General features: G+C 38.2%; 1 protein-coding gene across 1 annotated transcript in view; it reads right to left on the bottom strand.

Moving 5' to 3' along the window:
* Positions 1-14,619, bottom strand: part of Napb (NSF attachment protein beta) — a 35,719-nt gene that overhangs the window by 18,901 nt on the left and 2,199 nt on the right. Inside the window, exon 2 of the mRNA XM_090351911.1 lies at positions 2,688-2,767. Within this exon, the coding sequence (XP_090208037.1) occupies positions 2,688-2,767 (80 nt within the window). The remainder of the gene's footprint in view (positions 1-2,687; positions 2,768-14,619) is intronic.

Here is a 14,619-nt window from a genome sequence, read left to right as displayed (position 1 = left end):
GAATCTGCTGGCACCTTGAACACAGAGCTTTTACCTTCCAGAATGGTTCCCATCAACTACCCAATCTATTTTGTCACCACAGTAGGAAAGGGCCAAGGGATGCTGAGTGCGAGTAGATGCTAGCCTTAGAGCTAAAATGAGAGAACCATTGCAGGCCAGTGGAGAATCTGAGGGACAGGGGGTCCTGAGGAGGGACCAAGACTACTGTCAGGATGGGGATGGGGAAGGCACCTGGGGTATTTAGGGCAACAGCTAACCTACCAAGTGGCAGTCTGGGAGTATGCTAACTATAGAGTAGCTTAGAGGGACTCTGCCTCAGAAGAATGTGGTACTGGCTGACTCCTAAGTTAAGTATTTAAAGAGTCACAAACACAATATATATGATATGCATATGTATTATGTATAATATATATTATTGTTATTGTAAAGGTGCTACACAGAGGGGATAGTTACGTAAGTCAGGTAATAAGTACATTTCTTTTGGAATAGTGTGACCTCAACCCTCATTTTCTTCCAGTTTTTCCCCTACCAACTCCCCTCTCCCACAAGCTGCACTGTTCATTTTCAACACAGTGTTCAGTATCACTGCTGCATTTGTTTAGCTTTTGTCCCACCATTTCTATGCCTGTCTTTACCCACCCCCAAACAGGTAAACTTACATATAAGACAAAAGGTAAGGGAAAAAAAGACAAAGGAGGAAAGAAAAACACAAAACCTCATTTTCATTTTTTTTGGAGTTCATCTCAATAAACATCATTTTATATGATTATATTCCCAAAGCTATTGAACCTTTGTGATCTTTTTCTAAGAGTATCTTCCTTTGGTTTCATATGTGAATGCCTAGAATCCTCTATGATTTATCATGTCCCATTGTATCTTTATTTGTCTTTTACCATCCGGTGTGTTACTTGAAGACTTTGTAAGGAAACAGAAAGCCTTGGAAAATGTGAAATTAAACCATGTAAGCCAGACCCAAAGAAACACAGGCTGCATTACTTCCACATTTATTGTAACTGAAAGTGATTAGAAGGGTCTTTCTGAGGTAATGCTGATTTCAGACATTGTTGCTCAGCTTTATCCTGGGTTCATACCTGTGCTTTGCCATGTTTAAAAACACTACCACTTTGTTACAACTTACATATTTAACCTCCTCATGCTAGCATTTCATTTTTGGAACTTTTGTGTTCATTATCCCAGAATCCATCTTTTTTCCAGCTACATGTAATATTACAGATTCCAGGGTTTTCCTGGCCTACTTATATTTCTCCAATGACAGAGTATTTTAACTATACCTTTTGTACATGAACTTTTCATATCAGTTGCTGGACACTTACTCATTCCAGTTACTGCAAATAAGTGCCAGCTGAATATCCCCAGACCTGGAAGTGTCTTTAAGGGAATATATGAAACTCAATGGCCTCTGGGAAGACACACAACTTCTCAAGCTAAAGCTCCTGATCTAATGCTGATAAGAATCAGAAGCCTTAGCTCAATCACAAGAGAACTTTAAAACCATAAAGAGTGGAAATAGTGTTATGATCACCACCAATGCACCACAGTGTACAGCTATAAAGGACCTTTCAGATTCATCCCGTTGAAAGCATTTTCTCCTTGGAAATGGCTTTTGAAGTGTCTGCCTTAAAGACAAATGAGGAAACAAATAGCTTGCAGAGAAGCCAGGGGAGCCACTCCCCCATCACCTGGAAGTTGTGAGCAGAACTAGACTCAAACCCCCATCTCTGGGCTAAGATTGTTTCCATCTTTACTTACTGGGTTATGAAGTCTCTTTTTTTCAGGATAAAGAGACATTTTTTAAAATCAATGTCAAAAAGGGCCATTCTTTCAGAACGAATAAATAAAAATAATAATGCGCACGTTCGTCTTGTGGAATTTTACTAGGTAAGAAGGCATTTTCTAAGAAAATGAAGTCGGGTATGGTGCTATAATCCTGGCACTGTGTGGATGTGTCAGAAAAATGGTGAGTTCCAGGCCAGTTTGAGCTGAATAATGAGTTTCTTTCTCAAAGTTAATAAAATAAAATAATAAGTGATGAGTCTGCAGGAGCTCATCTAAAGATCCTCTAAGGTTTCAGCTCTCAGGATCTCTTATCTCAGAAGTAGTGGAGGATTAGAAATTTTCAACTGATGTTTGAAGAAATCAGATATTTCTATTTTTTCCCTAGATCTCTAAGTTTTAAGACAACGTCCACTCCTTATGGCACTGTATTATCTGACACTAGTAAGAAGCAAGGATGGCTTTTCCTAGTTCCAAGTAGTTTTTACTTGTCAGCCTCGTGCCTTAGGGACCATCCCTACTTAGTTCCCTTATATGATTCTGCAAGTGAATGTATCCCTGATAGTTGTCACTGGGGATACCTCTGATTTTTTTTTCTTTTTTTCCCACTAGTCCTGGGGACTGAACTCAGGGCCTGAGCACTATCCTTGGGCTTTCCTCAAAGATAGTCCTCTACCACTTGAGCCACAGCACCACTTCCAGCTTTTCTATGTACGTGGCACCAAGGAGTCGCACCTGGGTCTTGGTGCATGCTAGGCAAGCACTCTACCACTAGGCCTAACTCTCAATCTCATCATTCTCATTCTTTAAGGTAACACAAAAGTTATTTCTTCCTACAAACTGACTTTAAAGTATCTGTCAGAAAAGCAAGAAAGTAAAACCTTTGTACATACCACTCCAGTTCTTAGCCATCTTGAACATATTTGCAGCTCTGGTATACATTTCACAAGCCTCTTCTATTCTTGTGTTTCCTCTATAAAATAAATTTAAACATGAGGTTACATTTCTTTACAACAACCACCCACATTCTTCATCCTCTGACTGCTGGTGGTTCATACCAGTAATGAGATCTGAGGATAATGTTTTGAAGCCAGCCCAGGCAGACAAGTCTATGAGACCACTGTTGTCACTAAACTACCAAGAAAGCCAGAAGCAGAGTGTGGCTCAAGTGATAGAGTGCTAGCACTGAGCAAAAGAAGCTTAAGGACAGGGCCTACGCCTTGAGATCATGCCCCAGGATTGATCCAAACAAAAACAAAGCAATAATAAATGTTTTGGGTGGCACAATACCTGGCTTGACTCAGGAAAACAATGAACATTTAATGAACACTAGCTATATGTCAGACAAATGGGAAAGGCTATTACTATCACCATATTCCAGATGAGAAATCTGAAGTATATAATAGGAAAGTCACCATCATGTAGTATAGCTACCACAGAAATGAAATTCAAATATAAATCTAGCTGAATCGAGAATTCTCTACCTTAGCCAGAGTCATGTTTATGCATATATAAAAACTATTTCTCAAATAGGTTAAATTTGAAGGACAAAGATGCCTTTACCTTGTTGTTTTTCAAGAGTTTACCACTATCTCTATTCCGACTGAAAAATTAAAATAAAACTTGAAGGCTGGTCCTAGTGATACATGCCCGCAATCCCAGACCTCTAGAGAAAGAAGCAGGAAGGATAAGAAATGCAAGGTCACCTTAGATTTGTAGTGAATTCAAAAGCCGGGCACTGGTGGCTCACACCTGTAATCCTAGCTACTCAAGAGGCTGAGATCTGAGGATTATGGTAGAACTAGCCTAGACAAGAAAGACCATGAGACACTTATTTCCAATTAACTATTAGAAACCAGGAAATGAGTTGTGACTCAAAATAGGAGTGCACTAGCCTTGCGCTGAAAAGCTCATAGACAGAGCCCAAGCCCTGAGTTCAAGCCCCAAGTTCAAGCCCCATAATCCACAAGGAAAAAAAAAGACTACAAATTCAAGAAGAGGCTGAGCAAAATAATGAGACCCTGTATCCAAAAAAAAAACCAAAACAATACAATAAGAATAAAAACAAAAATCAAAGCCTGAATCCACAGTATCTAGGAAAGTACCACACTATTCTACTTTTGTATTATATCAGTTTTGGCAGGGACAGGCCTTTACCTCAACATAAGAGGGTCTTTAGAGTGCAATCCTTACTCAATGCACCAAGGCATCTGACAGCATCCTGAGAAGGGGGCACTAATTGCTGAATGAATATAAGTAGTTCTGAAAAGCACAGTAAAGTTCTTCAGGGGGCAGGAGATTCCATTGACGGATAGCCATAAGATGCTCCACAAGTTTTTCAGCCAGAAAACCCCAACTGCTCTTTTGTAATCCCTGCAGACTTTTCTAATGCAATACTGCTTTTTCTAAGCCAAAGCCCTTGTACAAAAGACATTTACCTATACCATAAATACAAAATAAGAGGAAAATCGAGACACTGGAGAGACTTCATTATGTGCAGAGTTCACATAATGAAGAATTCAATTCAGAGTGGAGTGTGGACTCGGGGACTCTCATAATATGGATATGAATGAGTGCAATGACAGGTTCCAGGAACTGGATATAGCTGAGCTGCACCAAAGGGTGTGCAATTACTACTGTGTCAAAGAGAACTATGCACAGTCAAGGCTGGGAGCAAAGTTAGGCCTGAAACAGGAATAGTCTGACTCTCAGAAAGCCCTTTACTATCTCCTCTCAGATATACATAAACTATGGATATCATCTATAGCTTGGGTTATTATAAGGAACAAAAGAAATCACACATAGATAGCTGTTGCTGTGGCGACTGGTACACAGTGGGTCCTCAATCAGGATGTTCACTGTAACTAGATTCATGCAATGAAAGCATAAAACTCAGGCTGAAACTTAATTACACTGCAACAAAATTGGAATGTAGGGCCTAATGAAAGGGTTTGGACCTGTGGGAGTGGATTTCCTCTCATTCTCCTGCCATGGGAGAACACAATGCTCATTCTCCCTTCAGCCTCCGTAATTCTAAGAAATGTTTTGTTCTTTGAAAATTCGGGCCCTGGGTATTCTCTTAAGCAGCAAAAAGGAGAATAATATATCTAGACCTCCAAGTATCAAGGAGGCATGGAGGGGTGACAACAGCTGAAAGGAACATGGTTTCTTTCTGGGTGAAGATGTCCTAAAACTGTTGCAATAGTTGCATAGCTCTAGATAGACAAAAGAATCGATGATAATTCAGTGATTTATAGAGATGAAATATATATATAATGAATTATCTGTCTATCTTACTGTCCCTAAATAAAGCTGTTGCCTCCACCCATTATGTAAAACAAAACAAAACAACATAAAAAAATCCTCTGGGGATTATGTGTTACAGTGAATGACAGGATAGCAAGAAGACATACCAAAAAGGAAGCCAGAGAAAGTAGAGCCTTATTCTCACATACCTTTTTCTCTTCTTTAAATCGACATTTGTAAAACCCAATTTGCAAATAGGTTTCCCTAATAGAAAATTCTTAGCATGTGAGGGTCCTTGATTATAAACATGTCTCCCTGGATCTAACAAGGGTTGTCTACTTTCTTGGATCCTGCTATTCTAAAATGTACCAGGAATTTCGAAGTAATTACAATGCTATCATTCTTATTAAGGGTTGCTAAATAAAGCTAGCTTAATTAAAATGTACTCCATCCTATTATTTTCAGAGATAGACATCGCTAAGAATAAGAGAACTCCTGTATTCCCACATGTTATGCAATTTTCATTATTACAATAATCACAAAAACCACTATCTCTATTAATTTTATTTTTGCTAGTCCTGGGGATCTGGTCCCTGAGTTTCTTTTGCTCAAGGCTAGCATTCTACCACTTGAACCACAGCACCACTTCCAGCTTTTTCTATGTGGTACTAAGGAATGGAATCCAGGGCTACATGCATGCTAGGCAAGCACTCTATCACTAGGCCACAATCTCAGCCCCACTGTCTCTATTTAACAGAAAGGAAAATGGGATCTGGAGGTTAATGGCTTATTCCTATCACCCAGCCTAGGAGAGTGATACTGCTGACTCCTGACTTCAGGGTGAGTGATCTTTATAAACAATGGGAAAAACCAGCTAGATCAAGAGACTGCATCTCCTTGAAACAATCACTATAAGTACTCACATTTAAAAACTTCTAAAAACTCATTTGCTATAAAGAGTATGCAGCTGTAAAACTTTATGAAAAGTTACATTTCAGAAATCATACAAATTGCTTACTTATTCTATGTAAAAATTAATTGCCATATTTGAGGATATTCAGAATTTACATTCAAATTATCCAAATGATTGTTAACTAGAGTTCTCAACAGGGATAGAAGTTCTTGAAAACAGAAAGCAGATTCTGTGAAATTATGCAATAAAGTAATATAGTACATGATACTAAACTGATAAAGCTAAATTAATATTTTGGTTATTATGGGATTCATACCTTAAAGAACCAAATGCTTTCTCTACCATAACAGAAAATACTGGCCAGCTGCTACTCTTTTGGTCCAAGCTGGGCAAACTATCTCAGTTCTAGTAGCAAGGTGAAGTCTCTTTTCCTGACCAAGAAACAAACATTTGTTGACATTGATACATGCCAGAAAACACTAGGAAGAGATTATATTGCCCACAGCAAGGTTAGAATGCTGCAACAAGAAAATGAAAGCTCAGGGATGGAAGAAGTGCAGGACAGCACAGCCAATCCTACCACGTTCCATTGAGGTTAAAGTGCCAACAAATCCAAACATTAGAAACCAATGACTCCTCAGACAATCTGGAGTCTTGATTTCCTACATCCTGAAGAATCACTGCTTTGGGGCATTGCACTACACTGGTAATGATAATGAATACTATTTTAAAACTGTAGGTGGGAGGAGGGAGATATCAAAGTAGACATGTGGGAATTAATGGCACACACGCCCTGAGATACAGCTGAAAGAAAAAGGTGACATACGCTGGGACAGAAATAAATTGCCTTAACATTACAAGATATTATAGTAACATTATCTCCAAAAGTGACAGTGACAGTGTTGTAAAAATGTACATGCAGAGCTGGGGGAGGGGGAAATCCAATTCTATCATCAGAATATTCTGATGAAGTTTCAAGCCATATCAACAGACTGGAAACAGGTCCAACACAGGGCAGTGTGGCCACATGCTGCCTTTTCCTCCTCCTTTCCCTCCTCTTCCTCTTCTTCCTCTTCCTCCTTTTCCTCTCCTCGTCCTCCTTCTCATTTTTTACCACTAACATCTCCTTAATCCCTAACATCTCATTAATTTGGTCAACAAAAACATAATATACAATTGATATACTAAAGTAGTGTGGCAGTTAAAAAATAATCACATAAATAACTTTCAGGCCTGTTCACAAAACAAAACTCATCATTGTGCTCAATACAAAAGGTGAAAGTAAAGCTATTCTGAAAGGCTTAACATAGAGACAGTTTAAAGTGTACCAAATATATAAACCAACATTTGCTAATTTGTCACCCCCACAAATAACTCTGACATCTCTGGAAAGTTTCTCTTGCTAATTTCCACCTGATACTGCAGGCTAGTCCTTTGTGCAAGTTCTTTCTCGGGTTCTTTTTCATCAAGGCTAGAGTTGTATCACTTGAGCTATTTCTTTACTTCCACACTCTTACTTCCAGCATTTTGTGGGTTAGTTGGAAATAAAGAGTCTTGCAGACTTTTTTTTTTTTTTTTTTGCCTGGGCTGACTTCATCAGATCTCATACTCCTCTGTAGCTGGGGTTATAGTATGTATCACCAGCACTAGACTCTTACTTTCTTGCAGAGTGAATAAATAAAGCCACAGTGGCAGCAGGGGAAGGTCACTACACTTTTGTCTAATGGGAGCATGTGTCCCTTCCACTTGTACCACCTCAGTGGTAGTCATCTGGCCACCACAGGCTCAACAGGGGCTGTGGAACACAGGCACAGACACTGGCTAAGTGTTTAATCCCCTTACATAATACGGCTCTAAAACAGACACACAAACAAGTAAGAAAAGATTGCTAATCTGAAATCAGACAATGTAAATTTTAGGCTCAAAGCACACAATATGTTAAACAAATATATTTCATAGCACAAAAGGTAAAATTCCTAATGAAACTAGATTAGATGTAAATATCTAAACCCCAGTAGCCACCTTTTGAAAAGAGAAACCACAAGAGATGTATGAAGGTAGAAACACAGTTAAAAGAGACATTAATGTACTCCTTGCTACCCAAAGCTTTGAACTTCACCCTAAACTCTTGAATCAAAATAAAAACAAGCCCAAGCTAAGTACTGGTGGCTCACACCTGCAATCCTAGTTATTCAGGAGACTGAGATGGGAGGATAAGGGTTCAAAGCCAGCATAGTAAGAAAGTCCACGAGACTCATCTCCAATTAACCACCAGAAAACCTGAAGTGGTGCTGTAGCTCAAAGAGGTAGAGGGTTAGATTTGAGCACAAAGAGCTCAGGGACAGCACCAGACTCTGATTTCAAAACCCACAACTGACATTTAAAAAAAAAGGAAACAAGCTAAAATAAAATCCCTGTCCACAGTGAACATTAAACTAGATTAAAAATTCATCATCTCAAACATTTGGTTCAGACAAATAAAAATTGAAATAGCCAACTACCCACTCTTCCCCCAAGAAGCCAGAGAGAAAAACAAAAGGAGAGTGAAAAGAAAACAATAAAAGTAAAAGCAGAGATTAATTAAGTAGAAACAGAAAGCAAAACAACTAATAAACCAAATCTAGGTTATCAGATAAAATTAGAAGAATCAAAGAAGTCACAGTGTCAGCTCCCGAGTCTGCACTGTGTCCCTGGCCGGTCATCACCATCTACTTCCCCAATACATTCACCTTTTTATATGAAAAAAAAAGAATCAAAGAAAAAGGAGAAAGTACAAACTATGAAGGAGGTAACGGAAACTAACAACTTGTACAGGCCATAAAAGACTTGTTTTGCACAACTCTACAAATAAAAATTTTAAACCTTAGCTAAAATTAATAATTACCTAGGAAGATAAAATGTACTTCAGTACAATTAAAAAAATTAAACACTCCAAATTCTAAAGAGAAGGTTATCGAAGAACTACACACCAAAAAAAAAAAATCCCCAAGACATCACAATAAGAGTATTCTACATAAACTTTCAAAGAACCTGGATGGTTTTTTGATGGTGCATGTTCTGGATGGAATATGCCTGTAAATTTCAGTTCTTAGGAGGGTAGGCAGAAGGATAGCAAGTTAGAGACCAGCCAGGGGTACATACATAGAGAGATCCTATTTCAATTCTCTCTCAATAAAATTAAAACAATACTAAAATAAAACTATAAGAACCTTTCAAAGACCACAATCTGAAAGGAAAACTCCCAAATGCCAGAAGCTGGTAGCTCCCACCTATAATCCTAGCCACTCAGGAGCCATTGTGTGTGTGTGTGGGGGGGGCTGTGAGACTCTTATCATCAATAACTACTTAGAAAATGCCAGAAGTAGTACTGTGGCTCAAGTAGTAGGCTTGAGCACAAAAGAAGCTCAGGGATAGCTAGCACCTAGACCCTGAGTTCAAGCCCCATGATTTGAAAAAACAATAAAGAGGTACCTGTTACACCAGTGCTAAGACTTGATGAAATACTAAACACAAAAGAATTTTAAGTAAAATAATTCTAAATGAACTATGCAAGGAAAGAATCTGAAGGAGCTTATTAATTAAAAGATTATTATTAAAAGATCATACAGGGGCCTATAGTGTGGCCTAGTGGTAGAGTGCTTGCCTAGCATGAACAAAGCCCTAGGTTTGATTCCTCAGTACCACATACACAGAAAAAGTCAGAAGTAGTGCTGTGGTTCAAGTGGTAGAATGCTAACTGTGGGAACACCCAAGGACTGTGCTTAGGTTCTGAGTTCAAGCCCCAAGACTGGCAAAACAAAAAAGATAATATAATATAGAGGTAGATGCATTCCTGTAATCTTTATGCTAAGGATGCTGAGGCAGAAGGATTCAGAGTTTGAGGCCACCTTGGGCCACATAGTAAGCTTTGTCTCTAATCATCGTCGTTACTACATCATCATCACTACATCATCATCATCATCATCATCATCATCATCATCATCATCTAGAGAGGTATAATTCAGGAATGCAAGGATAATTCAATATGAAGTCATTCATTACTAAATATATTAATAACCCTAAGGATAAAATCATGTTTATCTCTACAGATATTGATAAGACCTTCAAAATACAACACTAACTCCCAATGAAAACACATAGTAAAATCAAATTTGAGATACTTCCTTACCATCATAACTGTCTCCATTCAGGGCTGACTTGAAATAGCAAACTACCCACTCTTCCCCCAAGAAGCCAGAGAGAAAAACAAAAGGAGAGTGAAAAGAAAACAATAAAAGCAGAGATTAATGAAGTAGAAACAGAAAGCAAAACAACTAATAAACCAAATCTAGGTTATTAGATAAAATTGAAAGAACCAAAGAAGTCACAGTGTCAGCTCCCGAGTCTGCACTGTGTCCCTGGCCGGTCATCACCATCTACTTCCCCAATACATTCACCTTTTTATATGAAAAAAAAGAATCAAAGAAAAAGGAGAAAGTACAGATACAAACTATGAAGGAGGTAACGGAAACTAACAACATGTACAGGCCATAAAAGACTTTAATTAATTTATCATTATTTGCATAAAAGGCCATATAAGTGCCAGCAAATTCCTCAACATTTCCAGAAGAATCAATAGATACTGTTAAGAATTCAGAAGTGTCCTAGAATTATTTAGAATTATTAGAATGACTGAAACAGGACTGGGCACTTGTGGTTCATGCTTGTAATCCTAGCTACCTGAGAAATTAAGATTGGAGGATTATGGCTACTGGCCAGTCCAGCAGAAAAGTTAAGACTTCATCTCAGCATTAGAAGCTGGGCACAGTAACATGTGCATGTCATATTATGGGAAACCTAAAGTGGGCAAATTGTGGTGCATGCAGATACCTGGGGAGGAAAAGAGGTGGTAGATTGACTACCTGCCTAACAAGTATGAGACCCTGAGTACAAATCCCAGTTTCCTCCCCCAAAAGATAGTACTTTGAGGTGAGGTAACATTAAGAAAAAGGATAACTGGAAGAATTTTACTGTCCAACTAAAACACTTTGTATTCTTTGTACTTTTCCTGTATGCATGAAAAATGCATAACACTTACTTACTGTAACACTTGTTTAAAATAAATGTTTAAGTAAAACACAGAAGAAAATAACAAATACCACTTCACTTATTTCTCTCCCTCTTTTCCTCTCCCTCTGTGTGTGTGTGTGTGTGTGTGTGTGTGTGTGTGTGTGTGTGTGTGTGTGTGTGCGCGCGCGCGCGCGCGCGCGCGCGCGCATGCGCGCACGCGCCAATTCTGGAGCTAGAACTCAGGACTCAGGGGCTGTCCCTGAGCTCTTGCTCAAGGCTAGCATTCTACCACTTAAGCCACAGCTCCACTTTTTGTTTGTTTTTGTTTTTATTTTGGTGGTTAATTGGAGATAATGTCTTATGGAATTTCCTGCCTAGGCTAGCTTTGAAATATGATCCTCAGATCTCAGCCTCATGTGTGGGTAGGATTACAGGTGTGAACCACCAGTGCCTAGCTATACACTTGCTTAAGAAAAAAAAAACAGACGGTGTTAATATACTCAGCTTCCCCACCAACACTCACAAGCTGCTTGTTGCATACCACTAGCTGGGTGATGTGTTAGACCCTCGCAACAATATATGCTCCTACCCTTCTCTGAGAAATTCTCCCAAGAATGAAATAATGAATACACGTTAAACATTGAAAACAGAAATGCAAGCAGACAAAAGCCAGGTTGGGTTATATCATGTGATACCCAACTGTAATGAACTAAAACTAGAAATTTAAGTGATTCAAATTAACAATAATATATCTCTGTGCAGTTGAACAGGCATGCTGACATGGTGACATCTCATTCAAATCTAGCAACCCTGCCCATTTGAAAGTTAAAACAACAAACAGAAGCCCCCTGAGAATGACTTACTTAGCTCACTATGCAGAGAACCAGAGACACAAATACTATTGTATTTGTTTTACATTATATAGGAAATAACTATCTATAGATTATTCTAGTTATTACACTATAATACACATTTTAAATACATATAATTTGTCTCTATATGTAAAACTTACCCTAACAGGTTAGGGGTTTTTCAGTGCTGGTAATGAGGTTTTTGAACTCAAGGCCTTGCACTCCGGCTTGGTTTTCTCACTCAGGGCTGGTACTCAATCACTCAATGGTTCAGCCTTAATGATTTTTTTTCTAAAAGTGTGATCTGTGCTTAAATATTAATAATTATAACTGAGAAGGCTCTAAATGCCTTATGAAGACTATCACAGGAAAGTACATATTTAGGCAAAATGTAGAGACATGATCTTCACTAAAATAAAGTCAAATGAACTCTAATAATAGCCTACAATGCTTAAGGTATTTCCAGCCTTTACAAATAGCTAGTTAGTTGTAGATTCATGATAGTATCAATATAGTCAGTAGATCTCGTCACTAAATTTACACTGACACTGCCAGACTTCTAGCTCTTTTACAAGCTCTGAGTTTAAGAACCACAAGAAAGGGAAGATAGCACTAGTACTTCTGCTGTCATTTTGAAGCATCACTTTCTCAGATGGCACTGTTCAGGTTAACCTCAATTTCTGGTTTCCTAGCAACAAATGGAGCTGACAGTAAGGAGGTCTTTGTAGTTCAAAATGACTTCTGACCAGTTTAAGATGATACTACTACCTCATTAAGATCTAAGTTAAAAACCTGAAATTACTGCACGATTTCTATAGCTCATTAGTGGCAAAGAACAATATGACACCACAGCTTTTAGAAATAGTTTTACTATACTAAACTATACTATCCTATCCTATCCTATCCTATCCTATCCTGTTCCTTTACCTACCCTGGGATTTACATTCCAGAGACCCCCACAGTAGGTGAAAAATCCAAGTAGAAACATTACATAGCCATCCCTTGATATATGTCAGTTCACTTATTGCTATTTCATGAGTTTTCACCTAACATAGGGTTCTCTGGAAAATAACTCCTATGACAGCTGAGGGTTCAGTATTTACATATTAAAAAAACAAACAAACACGATACAATGAAGCCAAAATAAGCAAACTACAATATAGTGAGAGATGACTGCATACCCTTTAGAAAAGTAAGATTTAATTTTATCCACAGCAACATCACCATTTAACTAAACAGTAATCACAGAAAAATAAAGTGGAAGTAGCAGAGGTTCTCACAATGTTTATATCCCCTTTTGGGGAAGAAGGGTGTGGGTATGGGAGAAAGGTATGCTGATAACTTGCCTAGGAAACAAAGCATGGAATTTGTGCCTAACTAATGAAATATTCACTAGCCCTTTTTTGTGAATATCTGTGAATATTTTCGTCATTTTATTGAAAGCCACAACAAAAAAATAAGAGCTAGGGAATAGTGCTGAAAATCCACTATCGCTATAAAGCCAGTGTGGGTGGGAGATTAACACTGAATGAAGGAAAATGTAAACCCATGATAGGCTTTAATCTGTAGCTAGGGTATTACGAATGACTGTGATGTAAAACATCTGCAATATGCCAAACACTTTTTATTGGCTGCCACATCCTCAAGACAGCATCATCTATCCCCTTGTAGTCACTAACTCCTTAGCTCTTAAATTATGTGCGCTCCAGTTATATTCAGGTACATGTCTTGTGAATTCTGGTGTTGTGAATTCAGGAGTCTGGTGTGAGTACGGACTACACCACTTTAAAGAAGTATAAGTGGAAGAGGATCAGGGTAGAATAACTTGTATTCCAACCTAGAAAGATTATGACAGGTGCATGTGATGCTACCTACCTAAAACATGGGATCCTAAGCATTTAATATTGATAATAAAGTCTTAGTCTCATTGAAATTAGCAACAAAGGTTGTTTTTTTTTTTTTTTTGCCAGTCATGGGGCTTGCACTCAGGGCCTGAGCACTGTCCTTGGATTTTTCTCAAGCTAGTACTCTACCACTTGAGCCACAGCACCACTTCCAGCCTTTTTTTTTTTTTCTGAGTATGTGGTATGAAGGAATCGAACCCCAGTTTTTGTACATGCTAGGCAAGCACTCTACCACTAGGCCAAACTCCCAGTTCAGCAAAATATTTTTTTCCTTCAAATGATGTATTATTATTAAACCTCACAGGACTATAAGTATTCTTCTTTCTCTAAGCTTGCCAGAAGACAAGTATTACAGGAAACAACACAGTCCTCAAAAATATAAATAATGTTTGCATGGCAGGTACTTTAACTGATTACAATCCCTTTCAGGCTATTTCATTACAAGACCAATGATCAAGTCTTTGGATCTGAAATCCTAGAAAAGCTACTTAATTTATTCTCTCCTCTATCTTTCTTGATAAATACCTGGAGCTGAAAATTTGAAGATATGCAAATTAATTTCAGATAAGCATCATTTCCAATATCCATAATCCTCAATGTTTCACAAACATAAATTCACTAAATTCTCCCTAATTATTAGATGTACTATTTAGTCCCATATTATAACAGATGAGAATTTTTTACTATCCCATACTATAACAGAGAAGAATGAGGCTCAGAGGAGCAAAGCTAACTTGCCAAAGTTCCAGAAGCCAGGATAATAAACTGAGTTCCTATATCCAGGTTAGACCTGGATACAATGATTTATGTGCAAATGGAATGTGAATAAAGCTGAAAGTCTTTCTATATGACTTCTCAGTGA

Source organism: Megascapheus bottae, chromosome 18 (genome assembly GCF_031878675.1).
Source record: "Megascapheus bottae isolate mThoBot1 chromosome 18, mThoBot2.hap1, whole genome shotgun sequence".
Taxonomy (NCBI): Eukaryota; Metazoa; Chordata; class Mammalia; order Rodentia; family Geomyidae; genus Megascapheus; species Megascapheus bottae.
Note: the sequence above shows the minus strand (reverse complement) of the source record. Positions and strands in the feature narration are given on the sequence as shown.